This window comes from Oxyura jamaicensis, chromosome 5 (genome assembly GCF_011077185.1).
Source record: "Oxyura jamaicensis isolate SHBP4307 breed ruddy duck chromosome 5, BPBGC_Ojam_1.0, whole genome shotgun sequence".
NCBI lineage: Eukaryota > Metazoa > Chordata > Aves > Anseriformes > Anatidae > Oxyura > Oxyura jamaicensis.
The window spans coordinates 21,254,857-21,275,595 of record NC_048897.1 but is presented as its reverse complement, the minus strand read 5'-3'; the positions used below and the strand labels follow the sequence as shown (position 1 = coordinate 21,275,595).

The 20,739-nt window shown below is 38.3% G+C and overlaps 2 protein-coding genes across 4 annotated transcripts in view; both read right to left on the bottom strand.

Annotated features, from left to right (window-relative positions):
• Window positions 1-5,886, bottom strand: part of LOC118168233 (cytosolic phospholipase A2 epsilon-like) — a 26,948-nt gene extending 21,062 nt beyond the window's left edge. The window contains exons 1-2 of the mRNA XM_035328461.1: window positions 5,759-5,886; window positions 4,144-4,216 (exon numbers count right to left, since the gene is read on the bottom strand). Of these exons, the coding sequence (XP_035184352.1) occupies window positions 4,144-4,216; window positions 5,759-5,785 (100 nt within the window). The 5' untranslated portion in view covers window positions 5,786-5,886. The remainder of the gene's footprint in view (window positions 1-4,143; window positions 4,217-5,758) is intronic.
• The window catches only part of LOC118168234 (cytosolic phospholipase A2 epsilon-like), a 55,025-nt gene that overhangs the window by 8,497 nt on the left and 25,789 nt on the right, over window positions 1-20,739 (bottom strand). For 2 of the 3 annotated variants that reach the window (XM_035328463.1, XM_035328462.1), the window contains 12 exons: window positions 20,551-20,640; window positions 19,838-19,875; window positions 17,853-17,988; window positions 15,949-16,085; window positions 14,540-14,762; window positions 13,513-13,627; window positions 12,660-12,797; window positions 12,279-12,386; window positions 11,644-11,835; window positions 11,003-11,172; window positions 10,099-10,285; window positions 8,468-9,269 (listed from right to left, as the gene is read on the bottom strand). In XM_035328463.1, the coding sequence (XP_035184354.1) occupies window positions 9,061-9,269; window positions 10,099-10,285; window positions 11,003-11,172; window positions 11,644-11,835; window positions 12,279-12,386; window positions 12,660-12,797; window positions 13,513-13,627; window positions 14,540-14,762; window positions 15,949-16,085; window positions 17,853-17,988; window positions 19,838-19,875; window positions 20,551-20,640 (1,743 nt within the window). In that variant the 3' untranslated portion in view covers window positions 8,468-9,060. Of the gene's footprint in view, window positions 1-1,599; window positions 1,606-8,467; window positions 9,270-10,098; window positions 10,286-11,002; window positions 11,173-11,643; window positions 11,836-12,278; window positions 12,387-12,659; window positions 12,798-13,512; window positions 13,628-14,539; window positions 14,763-15,948; window positions 16,086-17,852; window positions 17,989-19,837; window positions 19,876-20,550; window positions 20,641-20,739 lie in introns of those variants that run through there. The other variant, XR_004751436.1, reaches the window with a different exon arrangement.

Genomic DNA, 20,739 nt, shown 5'->3' with positions numbered 1-20,739 from the left:
AAAGACAGAAAGACAGAAAGACAGAAAGACAGAAAGACAGAAAGACAGAAAGACAGAAAGACAGAAAGAAAGTCAGAAAGACAGAAAGACAGAAAGACAGAAAGACAGAAAGAAAGAAAGAAAGAAAGAAAAATACTTTCTTCTGTTTGTTATCAAGCTATGATGGCTACCCAAGGACTGGAAAAAGGCTGAGCATGAAATTTGAAATTATTTACTGAAAAAAAAGTACTGTTTTTAAGGGTGGGTTGGATTGGTGTACATACAAGTCTCACACCATTAAGGAGCCAGGATGCAGATGAGGTCCACACCCAAATCTGGGAACTGGCAAGTGTAGATGGTCCAGGAATATTAATAATCCCAATGAGCCTGATGGGGCTGTGGGTGTGCTCAGTGGGAAGGGGGAATGTGGAGATCATAAACAAGCCACTAAAGTCACAGGTGATATCAATGATGTCACTGATGCATCAATACAGAAATGGAATTAGTGTTGACATAATTTACACATTGATGAATCAGTGGGAAAAAGATGGAATAGTACAAGGATGTATTAAATAAATTAAGGGTTAAATATTAGAATGAAGCAATTCAAATAGTCTTAGATCAAAATATTATCTTATGCACTGAACTTCCATTAAGGATGTTGTAATATCTGTTTTGTAGTATATATTAGTGAAGTTTTGAGACTATTATGGTGGATTGGTTTTCCAATTTCCATTTATTATCTAGAAGATAAAGCAGATAGAACCACAATGAAACTAACCTGCGGTGGGGTGAATTCTAAGCACTAGGTGAGTATTAAACACAGCGATACAAAGGCTGTACAGAAATCGTGCAAGAAATGGGATTCACTTCCAAAACAAAAGGATGGGCATAACTGGAGAGAAGCAGAAAGAGCTGATTTAAAACACAGAAAATGTTTAAGATGGCTTGGAAGTAGGTGACACTTTCCACCTGGTTCCATCCAGAAAGGTTTCCAGGAAAAGGAAAATTATATAAAAGAGCTTGAAAAGGATGAAAGAGGAAAAAAAAATCAGTGTTAGGAAAACGGTATTGTAAAGAAGTCAGCATAGCTGGTGATGGATGCCCACATGCTTCTGGGTTCCCTAAGGCTGTGCCAAGTTGATCTTTAGGGAATTATAAAGATGACTGAAAAAAACTTTAAAATATTCCACAGCATTACACATACAAAAAACCTAAATTTTGTGAGTCATGTATTTTCATTTTAAGTCTCCTATTTTGCTTCTTCTCAGAGAAAGTCAGATAGTTACCAACATGAAATTTGCACTACATTACTAGCTTTTACATTACCAGCAACTTTAACCAGATATTAATTTATTTAAAAATTAAAATCATGTTTATTTTATATAATCAAGAGTACCTAACTGAAATGTGTGACTTAAACAAGTCTGTCTGTATATCAAACTACATGCTGAAGCCTTAAAAGCAGATCTTCCAGAAAAATGTTATTGACAAATTTTACACTCGACAAAAAATGAATGATACTGGAAATAAACAGCAGTCAGTCAAAAATAGATTCAGAAATTAAATGTATACAAGGCAGTGTCATGACTGGTACAAAGTTTGCAATCCTCCAAGTACAGTGTCCTGGGTAGAAAGCTGAATTTAAGGGAGGCACAATTACTAGTTGAGTCCTCAACTCCAGGAATGATTACAAGAAATCCTAGCCAAGGCAACCAAAAAGCAGACATATCACTCCTGTTTCTTTGTCTTCCACTGGATGGAGGCTTCAGTCCATTCAGACTGACAAGCGGACACACTCACAGGCTGTCTGTGCTTCCTACTTGCAAATCTCCTAGTATGCCAGTTTGGGTACTAAAAGACTGGCTGCCCTGCCTCACAGGGAAGGTATTTCTTCTCTATCAAAATATCATTCTTAATTTGTCTTCCACATCTTGGACAGTTCTTTTAGGGATTTCCTTTCCTTGCCCAATGGAAGTACCCAACAAACAAAGCATTCACCTTTACAAGTACAGTATTTGTTTTGTTTGTGCTATCCATGGTTTGACTTACACAACCGTTTCAAACAAATAATAGCTTGGCAATGTTGGTGGTGAAACGTTTGTCACTCTTTTTTTGCAAGCAACATCCAGTACAGGCTTCATAGTGTAAGGCAAAACAGCCTTAGCCTGGGGAGCCTGTGCAGCTCCAGACCTCAGGCCATGCTCTGAAAGCACCACTGCCTTCAAACCACTCCTTTAGGCAGCGGTACAGGCTGGGAACATGCCTCTGGTTGGGAAGCAGAAATGCTCAAGCATCTCAGTACCTGGTCCAGGCCCTAAATATTTCTTCTATTAGGAAGGAAAGCAGCAAGACATAGGTTGCTTCAGCTGAGAAAGGATAAATGTTGTTCTTTACTTTCAGTGCTATCCAAATAGTATTAGAAGATTACTACTGATGCTGGAAGATCAGCATCTGCTGGGAGATGAGCACTGGCTGGAAAAATAAATAAATAAATAAATAAAATAAATAAAATCCATTGCTGTGATCCGCAATGGCATTTACTACTTCTTACTCTTTCCTAGATAGATACTGAAATGCAAATGTATATCCCAAAGTTTTTGTTTGTTTGTTTGTTTTTCCTAGCACAAAGATTTGTTATTTGTTCAGAAGTGTAAAGAGAAGGCTTTGGTAAAGGACTGTGCCTCATCCAGGAATGTGAAACTGAAGTGTAGATCTACAGAAAACCCTCAAATCACTTAAACTGGGCTCAGCTGCATCTCTTCAGAACAAGAATAGTTTGAAGCCAAAAATAAAATATGTTGATCTAGATGAGAGTAAGACATAGAGGAATTTTGGTAAGCTCATTGTCCTGTGGAGAGCTTAATAGAACATGAATATCTGGGGAGATATTTAAGGGCAGTATTTTTCCACACTTCTGTCTTTCAGCTCAGAGTACACTTCAGTACCTTTAAGTAGATTTTAGCTGTACCAAGAGATTTCTGTCCAGCCTCTAATGAACTTCAGATCTCCTTTCCACACAATACAAATAATTCATACAGACTCTCTTCCCCATACATTCAGCAAAAAGAAAGTACCTTACTTCTCATCAATAAAAACGAGAGTGAGAAATTTCTGTTCACAAACCTTTGGGCTCTAGAGGAACAATAGCAGAACTCAATGCAAATCACTATGGAAAGGCCCAAACAAATCTCTTGTACTGCATCATTTTAACTGAACAAATTTAATTTTGTGTGGTTCCTACAGAAAGATTCTGGATTGAGACCTTCCTATCTTTGTAAATGAATAAACACAAGACAATCAGCCATCTCCTCAGACTGGAGGTGATTGTCACTCACACCTTTTTCTCTTCTGCTTTGCTGTTCAGGTATGTATGGAGCATTAATAAAGTTCTACATACCTGTTGACTTCCAGGCACTTTGTAAATATTACTAAGAATAAAGAGCACATTACTAAGAACAGCTAATAGTGCAAGCACTCAACTGAGCTTTGAAACACACATCTCCTATAGCTGATTTAAATGGGACAGTCATAGAATCATTAAATTATTTAGGTTGGAAAAGACACAGAAAATGATCTAGTCCAATGATCACCTAACACCACCAAGTCCACCACTAAACCATGTCCCTAGGTACCATATCCACATATCTCTTAAATACTTCCAGGGATGGTGACTCTACCACTTCCCTGAGCAGCCCATTCCAATGTTTAACTAGTCTTTCTGTGAAAAATGAATCCACAAGAGATGTCAAACATCCAGTCCTAAGCTCACATAAAATGATCTGTGCTATGGACAAGTTGGACATTACTATAAGAAGGAACCATAGAATTGACCACCAGCTAAACTTCTCATTGCATCATTCCTTATGACTAAATAACTGTTCTTTGTTTTGCATTTGAAACTGTACTTCATGCATTCTGTGCAAAAAGATCTTCTGAACTACAGCTGGTGGCATTACATCTCAGCATTACACTGGCAAAGATCTAAAAATATATACAATTCTCTAACTACAATTTTTCACCTTCACCATACTATAGTCAAACCTCTTCTCTGTCTTTCCCTCACCTTTTATAAATACTCTGTGATGTTTGTGACACTTGGTTATTTTCCAGGTAGTTTTATAAGTACGTGGACAATCCAGGGGGTATAGTAAAGATACTCACACAAGTCTGCTTTCCTGGCATTTTTCATCCGTATGATTTTTACAGTGAGCAAGTTGCATGGAGAGGGTTCTGTCTGTAGAACAGCATACAAAAAGCATGGGATTAGTATGCAGAGAGAAAGAACAGAAGCATAGTCATAGATGGTTGGTATTGAAACATTTAATTGAACAATATCTAAAATGTGTCCAGACTGAGGTTCTTCCTTGTGCATCATCATCTCTCTTCTCAGATTTACAGCCAGGTGTGGCCAAAGACCTCAAATGCACACTCAGCCACAGACCAAACCTCCAATGCCCTCCATTTTCCATTCTGAGGAAATCTGTGGAAACCCTCAACTTGTGGTGGCTGACTGACTCTTACAATGCAACCACAGAAAAATAAGTGATAGTGACCTTGCTGTGTTATTAATACAGCTGATACACATCTTGGTCTGTGCAAATTCAGAGGATGTCATATATATCTACTATATTTCACAATAAATAGTTGACAATCTAGCAGGGCAGGAATTAGCAATGATATCGTGATGTAACGACACTGTGTGTCAGCTGGTTTATAGTCATATAGCTCCATCATTATGTTTGACATAGAGCAGCACTTGCTCTCAGACAATGAAGAATAAAAAATATCTTCCAGGGACCTATCCCAAATTTCTCAAAAGGGGGCAGTGAAAACAACTACTCTGTAATTACTTATGTCAGAATAATTCAGTTTATCCAATTTTCCTTATGCAGAGGTCACAGAAGTGTCATTGAAAATCCTGTGAAACCACCTAAACATCGGTGGTTATCAAAGATATTTAACAAACCTGCCAGGGAACTGGTTTGATTTTGTCATCCTCCCTCATCTAAAGCACGGAGTGAACAAACATGGTACTTAATCAAAAGTATGGGGGCTGAAGGTGAGGTAGTTTACCCCCTAGGTAATTGTTTTTTTGTTTGTTTGTTTGTTTTTAAAGGAATAAAAGGAGAAAAAACTGCATTTTTAATGCTCTGAACCACCACCAAACAAAAATAGGAACAAAGAATAAAGTCTCTGTAGCAACGTAACAAATATGTAGGAGAGAGCTCATGCACACAATCCATAAAGCAGGGAATATCACTGCTACAAATATGTAGATAGCCATAGAACAAAGAAAGCCGTCTGTGTTACCATTCATTCCCTCATGCCCCCAAGTTCCCAGAATTTCTAAGAGATCTCATATTTCATTCCTTACATAATATCAACTTTCTGTCTTTCCCTATGCAGTCATTGACATTAGTAATGCCTCTTTGGTTTTCCTTAGTGGGTTGTTTTGCCTAATCCCATTGGATGGAAGTGAAAGACAAAAGCAACGTATAAAAAGATGACTTTTTTAAAAAAATAAAAAATAAAAAAATGGAGATTTACAAAATATAGCAAAATTTCAGCAGCAGTAGAGCCTTTGCATTCCTCAAGGGAAAACACAAATTGGGCACAAAACCCAGGCAGAAGTCACCCATTGCTCTCAGCTCTGGTGCTGAAGAAGGAATCTCAGAGCTGAAGACACAGGAACAACTATGCTTCCCACAGAAGATCAACACTACTGCCAAGGCTACCTACACAGTTCATCCCAGAGCCTCCTCTTCCCTTTTCTTACCTGGCTTGTGCTGTAAAACACCCCCATTGTGGTCTTCTCTGCGTTCAAGCCAGGTGTGAAACACGGCAGCAGATGGGTGCAGAGGAGTGACCACGAGGCAGCTTCTTCTGCTTTAAGCTGCCTGGAGCAGACAGGTGTGTGGGTGCCTGACTCAGAGCCCGCCTCGCCCCAGCCACTTGAGCAATTCCCCAGTTCCTCCTCCTCCTCGCTGCTGGCAGGTGAGTGCCTGCAGCTGACATATGGACACCCCAGCTCCAGCAGTACAGGACAGCCTCGGCAGCTGTGCTCAGAGGGGCATCAAGACCCAACAGGGTCTTCCCTTCAGAGTTCTGTGCACAGAACAAATATTTGATACTCTTGTGAGCATCCCCATCCCTTCGGAGGCCAAAGAGCTTTTGCATCATGGAGGGCTGTCAGACTGCAACCTCTTGTGCAGAGTCAGGTAGCATCAGGCACAGTCCATCTGTCTGCCCAAGAGTAAGAGTCAAAGGCTTCTTTGGCCAAGGATATCCAAATAAATCACCGTGAAGGCAAAATGGTTGTAATTTTTTATTGCCTATAGGAAGAAGATGGGTGTTTGCTTAAAGACAGATCTGAAAGACAATTTTTCATTCCTATCTCAGCTTTTATGGTGCTCTCAGGCAAGAAGCTCTCATTCAGACAAGTTGTTTTTTCAGTAGTTTTTTAGTAGTTTTCCACTGCAGTGAAAAACAGTGCATGAAAATTTGCAAATCAGCTGTTGAGACTGTAAGAGCTTCCATAGTAAAGGCAAAGCTTTAACAGTTCATTCACTTTCTCAAAATTTCTAATTTTGTGCACTTAAAGTGCTGAAGTCAATGATCTCAAAAAAGAATACATTTGGAAGGGTGTCACTTGAAATTAATGTTAAATATTCTTTGTGTTCTAGCATATTCTTTCTGTCCCTGCATTTATGAGATCTCACTGTGCAGGGCACTGTTGGCATCACATTAGGTGGTCCATGAGCGAGTGAGTGCACAAAGTGAATACACAAGACATAACAAGATGGAAGACAAAAACAAACACATTACCATTGATATTACGAAATTTATTTAAAAAAATGGAACACAAAATAATTTCACTTCACTTTGCAATGGAATGAGAATTGATTGATAAATCTAACTTCACAGACATGCTATAACTTGAATTTCATAAAAGGTTTGACATTTAAAAGGTACCCTACCTTAAGAACTGGGTGCAACAAACACCATCCAAACATTAAACAGATGAAGGATGGACAACTAACAGATCACAAAAGCAGTGGTCAAAGGAAATATTCCTAAAGAGGCTGCAAACAGCTCAGTTTTAAGCCTATTGCAAGTTTTATAAATAAAAAATATTTTTGGCACCCTGTTTCAAACAGATGATACTGAAATATTGGGAAGAACTGGAGTGATCTGAGGACAGGAAGAACTCCCTTAAAGAAGAAAAAAACAGCTTTTGTATCAGCCAGCAGCACACAATGCAGGGATACCCCAAGGCTGACATGGGAATGAGCATAGCTACGTCAGTGCAATAATTAGTCATGGTTAGAAGATGGACTAATTAGTTATTATGAAAAGTAGGGTTAATATGGCTCAGGCTGTCTCATGCACTTATCTTTTTTTCCTGTCCTGTTGTTGAACAAGTTTTCCCTGTAAAACAGACAGAAACAGCTTCCATCCTGCTCAGTTTCATTTCCACCAAAAAGGCCTAGGAACCATGACAATCAAACCAAAGATAAAACCCTGGGGAAAAAAAAAAAAAAAAAAAAAAAAAAAAAACACCAATCAGATCCCTTAAGCTGATCCTAGTGTTCTGGAGCTGAACCACAATTAGAGTTGCTTCACACTATGCAGGGCTAATAATGTCAATCTACACATGCAGTACTGCACACAGTTACACTGTGTCCTTCGAAGTGCTGCAGTAGCATGAACACATTGAACACTCTCATAAGTCAAAAACGTGGCCCAGTCCCTCTCTTCCACCATCCGAATTGCTCCAGATGCACCATTATCTCTTTCTCCCATTTCCTAGAACTTGGTTCCATATCAACAAATTTGTCACTTCAGAGCATAATCGAGACTCTCCTCTGATCTCAACACCTGTCCTACCCTGGAGAAATGGTCTTGTACTCATAGCAATACTAAGACCCTTTTATTATCAAAAGCCAGATAACCCCAAGCATCACCTGAGCTGCTGTGAACAGTCTCTTTGTGTATCACAGCTGCACGGTGCAGGGCTGCTATTGTGAAAGACTGAATTTGTCATCTAGCCATTGCAGAACTGTGAGAAAAGAGCCTCTGGCAACTATCTTCCCCCAGAAAGCCTCTAGGATTTTTGACAATGAGGAATCACTCTTTCAGGGTAACTCTGCAAAAGACCATCTGCAGGAAAGCATTGAACAGCTGCAAAATTATGTCTGGAAGGTTGCTCAAAAGGTCTTCTTTCATTGCCGTATTCTGTGCAAGAAGCTAGCAGCCACTTCCCATCCTCTGAAACACTGGAAGGAAGACTGTTGACAAGAACAGTCAAGGCAGGTGAAGATGAGTGAGACAGGAAAGCCAACAAAAACTCGAAGAGAAAATGAAAGGAGGAAAAATTGGGAAACGTGACTACAACTGAGGCTGATATATAGGTGGTTCTGTGAATAGCAGCTCAAAGAATACTTTTGACCATATGAAACAAAGATGACCTGATTCAGGGTGGGTTTTGATTATTTTTTTTTAATGGATGGTGAAAATCTGTAGATTTTAACACTGATTGTAACTTGAAAAAAGCTTATTTTCAAAGACAGGTGAAGAAAGCCAGCTGAATTTAAAAAATTACAGTAGACAATCAGAGATAACTTTCAGGGTGTCAATAATTAAGATAAGCAATAACAAACACAATGGATTAGCTATCAATGAGAGAAATTCCAGTGCAAGGGATTGCTGGTCTGCTGAACAGAAAAACACAATATGAATACCGGTTTGATCCACATTTTTAATGTGCTACAATATTTCACTATCTCAGAAAACATGGTATTAAATTATATGGAATATATCTCCATTGGTAAAGTAACAAGGTAACAAAACTAAATGTAAATCTGCTGCTTTGAAACTTGTTTTTGATTAAACCACTGTAAATTACCATCTGTTCATTTGAACAGTCAATTAAATAGGAGGAATTGAAGTCCAGCAAGTCCTCAGGATAACACATTTTCTACTGCAGATTAAAGTGTCAAGTATCAAACATTTTAATCTCATGAGATAACAGACAACCCCAGAAATATCACATGGAAGGTTAAAACTAGCAGATGATGGCTAATAGTTTCTCTGCTTCCTCCGTGCCACTGCCATGCGCAAGGCCTGAATGATCAACTTCTCATTATTCAGGACATTGTAATCAGTCAGCTTCACCAGTTTGTCAAAATTCTCTTCACTGAAACACACCTCCCTTGTTGTAAAGGGAGAGAGAATAGTGGAGACATCAACTTTGCCTTCAGACATCTCTTCAGGACTCCTTTCCACACCTGAGGGAAAAACAATGCACCAATCAGGTTTTATTGCAGCATGTGGTTCCTATCATTCATGTAAGTAATTATAGGTAGAAAATGGAGATTTGGAAGGAAAGAGATGATTTGTCAGAGGGATGTAAAAGTGGTCCGGTAGTATCATGTTTTTCAGTGTTTGCCCAAACCTGATGTACACCCAAAATTTGTGGGAATGAAAACAGCACATATTATCAGCAGAAGTATTTGCAGACCACTCATTAGACAACAAAGTCTTTGCTGCTCAAACTAGGAAAGAGGAAGCAAGAGAAAAACAAATCATCTTATACTGGGTAAAATAACACTCACTGGAAGATCAGGAGAAATTATGGACCTTCAGAGAGATATCATAGCTCATATTAAAAAAAAAAAAAAAAAAAAAAAAAAAAAGATCTCATTTCTCTCAGTTCTGAAGTGATGAATGAATTATCCCTCAAAACTTCCAGAAGGTTGTGCTTCTTTTTGCAGAGAGTGGTGAATAACAAAATGTATGTCAATAGAGTAGAGAACCCGCTACCTATGCTGTACTTATTTGCTACCTATGCTGTACGTATTTTTGGAGTTTCACCCTCATGCTATATTTACAAAATCGTGTGGAATTAACACCTGTTTTCCTCTCAGATGTATTAGGAGAGCTTCTGTAGTTCCTACAGTTCAGATGTAATGAGACAGTATTTTTGTCAGTGATGAGACTGCCAATATCAACATTAGAAAGAAGGCCAGAACTGACAGTGAGACATTAGATATGAAATGGAGAGGACACAACAGGCAATTGACTTTTTATTAAAATTGCTAGCCACAGATGACTCACCAGGAGCTTTGTAATTCTTGAAGGTGTCGTTTACTAGGGGAAAAAAGAGCACTGTTGGAGCTTGTGGACTGTCAGAATCTTCAAACACATAGCATTCCTTCAAGTTTTCCCTGTCTTCCTCGCTTATCTCAATTTTGGGAAATGGAATTCCTTGCCCTGATATGTATTTTGCAATCTGGTCCAGAGGCTGGATAAATGAATAAAATAAATAAGAAGAATCAAAAATCAAGAGATCTAGAGTGTTTTGGGGCTTTAAAAAAAAATAATAAAAAAAAAAAAGTCAGCATGTCAGCAGCTAACATTTGTATTCCAAGACTTGGATTTTCCTCTGGGAAGATGTTATTTTTCAGAGAGAAATGGGTGTAACCACAGCATACGTTACAGGTTATCTTATTTCCTTCATTGCTTCAGGAAAAACAAGAAAACAGTCACTTTATACAAACTTCCACATACAGCCAAAAGCCAGAGGACTGATTTTACAGTTCCAATTAAACATGTTCTATAAATGGGTTCAGAATGGAAAGGCAAAGAAACTGCAAGAACAGAGAAAGAACTAATCATTCCAGATATTCTGCATCACCTTGACTTCTTTATTGTTTACAACTTTCCCAGTCTTTCTGTCCTCTGCATGGTTTGTGATTGTTTGCTAATTACTTCCTCTTAACAGCTATCAACATACCTTATGATCTCAGAAAAAAAAAAAAAAAATTATGACTATATTAACTGTAGGCCTATGTAGGCCTATGTAGGCCTTTCATATTAATCTCCCTAAGTACACAACAGTAATTATATTACTTATCATTATTAATCACATCCAGTTTCAGCCAGTCCATTTCCCTAAGACTGATATTAGAAAAAAATAATGATAAAGAAAAAGGATCTCGGATGCCATGACTTTTCTTACCAGTGTCTGGGACCCTCCACTGTAATTTAAATGCAGGATGACATCCACCTCCCTTTTTGATCTCAAAAGTGGTGGGTAGCTGGTATTGATGAAAAATCCAGTATCAACCAGGGAGAGCTCATCATCTGCTGTTTCCATCAGTTTATTTGGGAAGGAGTCTATCACTGTGTCTGAAATACAAATATTTCTCGTCAATAAGTGAAAAACAAGATTGACTACTCCTCGTAGAAAGTTAAAGATGGAAAAATGGAACCCCCATTTTCCCTGCCTTCCTTTGATGACTCACAAGCAGCACTGATTTACAGGAATAAATGACACAATACAGTTTGTTCCTTCCTGGACACCTCATGCAGCTTTGGCCCTAAAGGATAGGTCACTCCTGTCCCCTCAGGTTGAGCTTGCATTGTCCACTGGAACACAATCCCCAGAAAACCAAGTTCAAATTTACCCAAAAAAACAAACAAACAAAAAATTGAAATCCATTTCAAATCTGGTTCCCATTTCTTCCATCTAAGGAAGGGAGAAGTGGAGTTTCAGAAGTCAGTCACATTTCTTCCTGTCTCCACATCAGAAATCCTAAATTAATTCCCAAGCCTAAACCTGCCCAAAATGTTACTGAAGAACGTGCTATGTTACTGTGCCTTTCCAAGTAGAGAATCCATCACTCTCCAGGTACTTGCTGTGCATCTGGAAGCCTCTGATAAAATTGGGATACTGTGCAATTGTTGGGCGCCCTGTTAAGACATCTCGCAGAGCAGAGGAGAGGGTGGATGAGGGAGTGAGTAGACACGTGTCAATCTCATAAGGATTCATGGACAGAAAGGGTTCTTCCTCTGCAAGAAAGGAAGAAGTAGTTCTGAGTTTAGGACACTTTCCTGAAGCAATCAATATTTTTAAAAACTAAATAACTAATAAACACAGTTGTCACCATCCCAAACCTGAACATAAACCAAATATAGTTATTAGCCCTGAAACATAACTCTGAGCCCAAATCAAACTCAGAATTACACTCTGAATTAAATGACAGCTACCTGCAGGCAGCAAGATCAAGGCAATGAACTCAACCTCACACTCTAGGCTTACTCAAATGATGCACACATCTGTTGCAGCGTGAGGTGCAGAGAAGATCCAAGTGCTAAAACACAAGTCAACAGCACTAGCCTTTGAACAGGAAACCTCCAGAAAACATGTGACTGTCACTCAGCTGTAAACATTACCTAACTTAGGGGGCCAGTCACTCTGGTGGTATAATTAAATAAATAAATAGATATCTCACCAATATCTTTTACTCTGTCTCTGGTCCACCTACACCAGAAGTCCTCTGAATCAGCAGCCAAATTCCATACATACATCACATCTATGGAAAATATACTACTCCACATGCCTGTAATGTGAAAGAGAATATAAACTGATTGACGGAATAGCTTTGGAAGAATTTTAATTGATACATACCTTCAGTCATTCCCCTTGGATACTTCCTTTCCATCTGGATGGATATCTTCGTGGGCACACTTGCTAAGTACATCCTCACTAATGCAATCTCACACCTGCTCAACCTGTTTGCTGGTGTCTTCACAGGGCTGTCCTCCACAAACCATGTGCTACTAGCACCAGCTCTCTTTTGAGTAGGCCATTTTTCCCTCTATGCAATAGTCACCTTGCATGTAGCAGATCCGAGTCTCTGGAAGCCTCTTCACTAGCCTTCCCATAAAGAACTCACTTCCAAAATGTTCTGCAGGAATAGACGCTCCGTATTTCAGGAGACTGACTTCATAAGGAGTGAACTCCAACCACTCTAATGGAGACAACAGTCAGATTGTGAAAAGGCAATGAAGTGTTAACTACTGCTAAAGAGAATAGTGACTATGTACGAATTAAAAAGACACTGTTTATCTCATAACATGCTGTTCACCAGCTAATGTTGTACCTATATTGCTCACAGTATGCTGAGAGAACACATGATCCCTTCACATCAAGGGAGGGTAGTCCTAGGCTGTGAAGTCCTTTGACACAGCAGTCTCCAGCAGACAAACCTTGGTCTGAATGAAACCGTAATCATTTGCTGCAGTTAATATTGCCCAAAAGCAGGTATTGCTCAGGTATAACATGGTTCCTTTAGGGCAACAGTGACAAAAAGCCTAACTTTCATCTGGCATCATATACTTAGCTGTTCATATTAAACAAATACCGTGAAAATCAACAGCAGAGGAAAACAGTGATTGCTGTGCCACTAGACCCAAGAATTCATAGTTCTCTAACTATTCCAAATAGGATTAGGTATAAACATCATAAGTTAGTTTAATTAAAACGTTCCTGTGACCAGGCTAAATTGTGAGTTTGGCATCTCCTCTGGTATAAATATATTTTTGCTCCTAGCAACATTAAGAAACGATATTTTTTTGATTAGAACAAAAGGACTATTGTGTTATTGAAGCTGATTACATCCAATTAGTCTTAGTTCAGATTGCTTAAATTATAAAAGTATTAGAAAACTAGATTATAATCATTACCTCTGAATGCCTGAGCACTATAGTTGGACTTGAGGTTGATGGCCACATAGATGGGCAACGGGTTCTGACCGTTATCCACTGCCTGCCGCTGATCGGAGAGTCTATGTTCGTCTTTCTGGTTTTAATTAAAACTGGTTAATGGAATGAGGTGACAAACAACTTGTACTTGAAATTATATAATGTGAACTATGAGCTTTATCCAGACTATCCTTCCTGATTTCATCTCACTAGACTGTTCAGAAGTCTATCTGCCTTGGCATATTCCAAACTTGGCAAGTATCCTGCAAGCAGCAGCCCCTATAATGGGTTCTCAGATTTTGAGATACACAGAGAGGTTGAGTGTAGTTTTAGCAATGAAAAAAACAGTTCCCGTAAGTAAATATGTGGCTAAGTAAAAGGTAAGGTACTTTCCTTGGCTGGATTTCAGGTAATAGATTTTATCCGATTTTAATATCATACTCAAGCATATTCATATGCAAGAATATATTGTATTGCACATGACAATGTAAAATTTCCTTGTATAAACATAAACCAGAAGTAAGCTATTAAGTTATGTTATTTTGCTATGCAATCTTTCTTAAACCTTGATAACATTTAAAGAATGGCCTTTCCTACTATTTGAATAATCCCCCTGTAACTAAGGCACTTTGTAAAGGGATATATTCAACTATGTGAGTGAAGTAAATTATTTCTAATTTATGAGCACCTCTTCTAGTCAAGTTTCGTAATATAACATTCAAAGTGATTAGGGTACATTTCCAAATACATTTTTCATAAGGATTTTTCTTTCTTTCTCAAGAAGAGAGAACACTTTTGAAATGCCACAGCTCCTGCAAGGTCAACCTCACTTTAAAACGAGAGTAGTGTTTTAATAATGAACCCCAATATACAGCATTTAATCAAACATAAATTATTTGCATTAGTAGAACTTAATGGCATCCCAGGATTTATTTTTTTCTCCTTTACAGTTAACAGATGTTCATCAGGCTTCTGGAAAAAAAAAAAAAAAAAAAAAAAAAGAGAATACCTTAACATGAAGCATGGATTCAATGACAAGCCCCCACAGATCTATAAAAGATGTGTTATGTCCCTCCTTAGTCCTCTCCATCAGGTCATTATAATAGTACTTCAGACAATCCAGACTAAAACAGCAGATTTTGTTTTTGGTTACTTGCTTGCGAGCTTCCTTGATGGCCTCTTCGAGATATTTTTGTGACCAATTAGCATCTTCATACAAGTTTGCCATTGTCCTGAGTAAACATTAGAAGGGAACAATGAAAGAACGAACTGTGTTGTTTGGCTTCAGAGAACATTTTTGCAAGCTCTTTACCAGTTTCAATTAGTATGGGGGTTCACAGCTGAAAGATAAACACATTTGTTTGCCCTCGAAACAAGAGGATTTCAAAACCTCTCCCAAGCTTTCCTTGCTTTGATGGTAAGACTTTGTGGTCTCAAGAATAATCTGAGAAATTCAAGGAACTAAAAAACTGCCCAAGGCTATTAAATACACTGACTCCACAAGTCCTCAGCAAATCCTTTTCTTGTAAGGTGGGAAACACTCTAGGGAACAATCACTATAATTTTGCTCTAGTCTAGTATTTTTTTTCCCAGGTATCTGTTGCTGACTGCTGTCTGTGAGAGGACTGGGCAGTTCTCAGGTCTGTGGCATGTCCTGGTATAACCAGTCTTATCTGTCTCCTCAAAATCACAGACAGGTACACTCAGATCTCCACATGCATACAGAGAAGCTGAAAGAATACTTAGACAAACCTGCCATTAAGTTTTGGACATGTACAAAAGACTGACAAAGTTCACTGAAAAAACTGTCTCCACTTTCAGACAAGTGTAGAGGAGTGGATCTAGCTAGAACCCACATGATTAAATACTTTGAAGTTACTTTAAATGTGACATTGTCTGCTGTATACCCACTGGGAGAAGAGAGCACTTCATAATGAGCAACAATAACTGTAGTCTGTCTGAGGCTGGTAGCTCAGAGTAATTTTCTGGATCATCTTCAACAACATTAATTCCACCAGACCCAAAAATGTCCTTTACCAGAGGAAGATGCACTCTAAATCCAAAATGGAAGTGAGATTAACCAGCAAATGGCAGGCATAAATTCTTCTTCCCATCTTTCTTCAATTTCCCGTATAAAGACAAATTCACTGCATTCAGTCTAAGGTATAATTGATAAAATATGAAAAGGTAATACAGCATTTACATTAAATATTAGGCATAGACTGTGTCAATGTGGTGACAAAGCAGCTGATGCATGTGATGATCACTTATTGGGTATGTTTTGTTTCTCGGTTCTAGGTGGAAATGGGAAAACTGACATCTTTTGCTTTACTAAATGCATCATAAACTGATGGTGCTGTACAAATAATAATATCAAGCACACAGAACAAACATATACCTTGCTTGGGTCATTCTTACCATGTGGTACCTGATAAACCACCGATGTAGGAAATACAGTCTAACAGATTGAGTTTCTGGAGACCCAGTAGGCTGCCATACATTGCTGTCAGTGATCTTGTCCCTCCCCCAGTAGTCGTGATGGCCACCACTGGCACCTGTTCAACACACCAAGGGAAAATTACAGAAAAAGCCAAGCACATAATGGATACGAGCCTCTTACTGCAGAAAACAGATAACAGATTATAGGCACTGATAACAAGAAATGGCATTACTTTGTGTAAAAAGGGTGTGGTGCAAAAGGCTTCCATCATCACCATCTGATTGATTGGAGAGGTAAGGCTCATGTTTTACCTACTCAGATTAGGCTGGGGTAGGTTGTTTACTTAATACGTAATTGGAAATCAGCCTCATCACCTTGGAATTCTTCTCAAGGTGTATTATTAGAAGCCAGCACAAAAAAAAAATACAGGATTTACCATGGCAGGACAGATTAGGGATTCATGATTCTGCCTCTAACAATGATCAGTGTCTCAGAAGAACGCACAGGACCCTGTAATCAGCCAGACCACACAATAGCTGAAGCCTTCCTGACCTCAGGCCAGAAATTACTTTATGTCCTGAGGCACAACCATTGACAGGGTGTTTTTTTTTTTCCTTCCTAAATTCCAAGTGCAATTGAAGAGACTATTCTTCTCTTAATCTTTTCCTAATCTAGTACACCATTTGCTTCCGTTAACATCTTGAGTTGTGTGGATGCTTATATGTTGTATGGGAAATGTCTATTTTTACCTATCAAGTACTAACTTCTAATTTCATCAAGTGACCGACTGTTCTAAAGACAATGAATAGGACTTGAAGAAATTATTTCTTCCATCTTACAAAACTAAAAGAAACAAAAATAGATGTTCTTCCTACCTTGAACTTAATAGGAACTTAAAGTATAGGAAATTATACAAAAATAATGAGGAAAAATCTGATCATCTTCATTAAAATCATGAAAAAAAATAAATATGTATTTTAGGAAAAGGTAAAACCAAATTTTTCAGCACAAATTAAAATTCTAATGATACCTTTGACCTGAAAATATATATATATATATTTTTTTAAGTCGGTAAACAAGAGAGTTGGGATATTTTCTAAATTGTGAGATTAAATACATGAATAGCAGTGCCAAAGTAACTAGACTTTTTTCAAAAACAAATTTTGGTCTTACTATTTTGGCCTTACCATCTCAACCATTTTTCCATGTCTCAGGAAACTCTCAGACAACTATGTAGAAGTGTTCCCTTTTGTTTTAACTGTCAGCTAACAAAGATTCTTGCAGTTGGTGTGTTCATACTTTTTTGATTTCCTACAGTCCAACTAGGCTTAAGCAGCTACAAAGCTTATACTGAAATATAGAAGCAGAAGCAGGACCTATATGCTACAAAAATCACTCTCTTTTTCCAGCTTGACAGATTTATTCCATTTTCCCAACAATGAATATTTTTGGCTGCAGAAATGAACCAAAGTATTTTTAATTGTGGTTTCTGTGCAAAAATTTAGCTTCCTCATCTCAGAATCCTCTTATGAATGCCATGAATATCGCCTTGCCTCTCCTACTGAGCTAGAGAAAGCTATTCCCTAAACAGTACTGTGCCCCCCAGCAGTTCTGTATCTGCTCATCATAAATTTTCTTCCTGAGACACATAAGCAATACCAGGAATAAACAGGAATGGGTTAAACTAGGTCTGTAAAGGCAAATCATGCCTTCTCCACACAAACCAGGATACTGGCTTCTCATGCAAATCTCTTACTCTAGGTGGCTGGGCCTGACCTAGAACAGCAGGATTAATTAAGCTATTTTAGTATTTCATGTTTCAGTCTGTGAGCCAGGCCCCAATCCCTGGAGAAGAATCACTACCAGGGACCGTATGGCTTGCCTCATGCTCTTTCAGATCTTCTTCCAAATTAAGAATCTTTTTCAGAGCAGCAGCAACGTATTTCTTCCTTTTCCGCAGGAAGTCCTGTTCCTCCATGCACAGGCTAAATCCCAAGCGCACATCCAGGTCTCCTGAGCTGGAACAGACAACAGAACAAACTAATGCACATGTCAGTTATAGCCAATTTCAGGACCTGTAAAGGCAGTTAGTCAGTACACTCCACAAACAAGCTGCTCCTAAGTCTATTGATCAAAAAATAGAAGAAAAGAAGCATTTCTATTGGCAGCAAGAAGTAGTGAAGAAAAAAGGAGTGTCCAAGACACCTTAGATTTCTTGTGAATGTGGGCACAAAAGACAAGACACACAAGCTAGAGAAAGATTGACAAAAGGTGGTTTTTTTTTTCCTGTATCCAAGCCATTCTGTCACCACGACATCCTGGACAACTCAACTGATGTCAACATCACCTGTTCTCAGGTTTTAACTGCTCACTAACATTCTCTGAAAGTGAAGGTCTTAATGAGGAATCTGATGGAGCTTGAAAACACAGGACAAGTCCCACAGCATCAACCCGCTGCTCAGACTGTCCCATGAGATCCAGGTAGAACTGGAAGCTTTGCAGCATTGCCTGTCTTTGCTTACATTGATAAATAGATGAGTAATCCTAGGCAGTGCACATGACCCGTGTGGTGAGCATACTTTCTGCAGTGTTCTGCTTTTGTTGGTTTGTGGTGGTCGCTTCACCTGTGCTTATCCATATGCTCACTCGCAGCTACACTGATTTGTAATGTCTTTCACCTGTGTGCTGAATAGATTTCTAGGTAAGCATTTACAAGCTTCATCTTGCAAATAAGTAAGAATATCCATCTTTTTTTTTTTTCTGCATAGGCAGCCACACTGAATTTTCTCCCCTGAGAAATGTTAAGTACAAGCCAAAGGTTTTGCAGAAAAAAATACAAAACCAAACAAATGGCAATTAATTTTTTTCTGCCTTTCGAAGAGACAAATATGCTTATTACTGAAAAGGGTGCTCAATATTGCCCAAATCTTGTGTGTCACATCCCCATCTAGTGGCTGCAAATTCTACTCTGAACATTACTTTCACTAGTATTCCATGAACACAAATGTTTCAAGGGTTAATGTTAGTATCTTCTGTTCTGCAGATTTAGTACATGACAGCTTAATTTTGAGAACAGAATAAGGTGATCTGATTGACCTAAAAGCAAGCAACTTTTTAAATGGTAGATGTAAAAACTCTAGCACTTTCTTTTGTTCACTTGCTGTCTCTATAATCTGTAAAATTTACATTTCAATAGATTTGTTATGGGCCGAGATTGATAAAGTAGCTCTCTGTCAAATGCTATAAATTTTGTCTACACAAACTCCTCCCATGCTCTGCAAATCAGTTGCTTCCCCTCTGTATGTCACCCAATAGTGAGGATCCTGTTAACCACAGAAAGTCTTCAGCTGGACCATAAAGCCTCATTCTTTTCAATTTTACCCATCACTGTTGACATTCTGTTCCTATGAGGTGCAGCTGGTCAGGTCCAAGTTCACATTTTTCTCAGAAGCCAGGCTGCCCTTCAGTTTCATTGTTTTTTTTTTTTGTTTGTTTGTTTTTTGTTGTTGTTGTTGTTTTGTTTTGTTGGGGGGGGGGTTGCAAAGTCAAAGAGTGATAGAGTTTATTTCACTCATTATGCCAATAGACAGATTTGCATAAAGTGGTAAAAAATAATATGCAAGAAGTGTAATTTTATTAATGTCTAAGAATGGTAGTCATAATATGAGATAACTTTGGAAGAAAAAAAACTCAAACTCACATTGCTTTCATGATCCTGTAACTACAGTGGATTTGCACTTACCTCAGGCACCACCTGAGTACAGGAGAAAGCACTCACATGGTGTTTTCCTCTCTCCACTGACTAGAGAAAAAAAATAACTTGTTTACAGTAATCCTGCACACTAGGACAAGAAGAGGCTATCTTACCATTTTCTTGCTGTCAAGCACACCTCAAAGGACTGATCCTAGAAACCAAGAAAATAAAGTTAATTACCACCAAATTCTAAAATATTTACCACCAACTTTTAAAATATTTCTTTCCTTCAAGCTCAGACAAGACTCATTAGGTAAGAAAGGGGCTTCTCAAAAGACAGTTCATATGACTAGGATTCATGTTGTTCTGGAACCAAATTCACTCTTATCTAATAAGCTTGCCTGGAATAATGAACTTGAACGTTAAGCTAACTCACAGCATGCACACTCAGGAGCACAAGAACCAGAAAAGTTATCTCACTGAAATATATATATATATATATACACACACACACACACGCACACAAACCACTCTTAACATCAACGTTTAGGCAACATCTGAATTAAAAATCAATCCAGAATATAAGCTTAATAGCTATTGTAGAATTACCCAATAACCATCAAGAAATTTTGGAATACATTTGCATATGACCATCACTTTTGTTCCTTGCAACCACCTCATTTTAATTTTGCTATGCGCCTTCGCAAAGATTTAACTATTATTACAGTGATTGCTACCATCTGCTTCCTTTAAAAGCAAATAAGATGGTCTTTTTTTAAAATTAAAAAAAAAAAAATATCCATACAATTTTACACAGTGATTTTGCTCAGTAACCTTATCTCTAGCAATTTGAAAATATTTATTTCAAAAGGTTCACAAAACTCACCTCTTCTACCATTATTTCCTTCTGCAGTGGGAGTGAATCCAGAGGAAAAGAAAGGACCCCATATTTCTGTGTTTCATTTTTATCTGCCAGCTGAAACAATGTGAAAAACAATGGGGATGCACGTGAAAGGCTTATAATCTCTAGTACTTCTCCTCTTAAGAGGGCTAGTTAGCTTCACTGTTTACATTC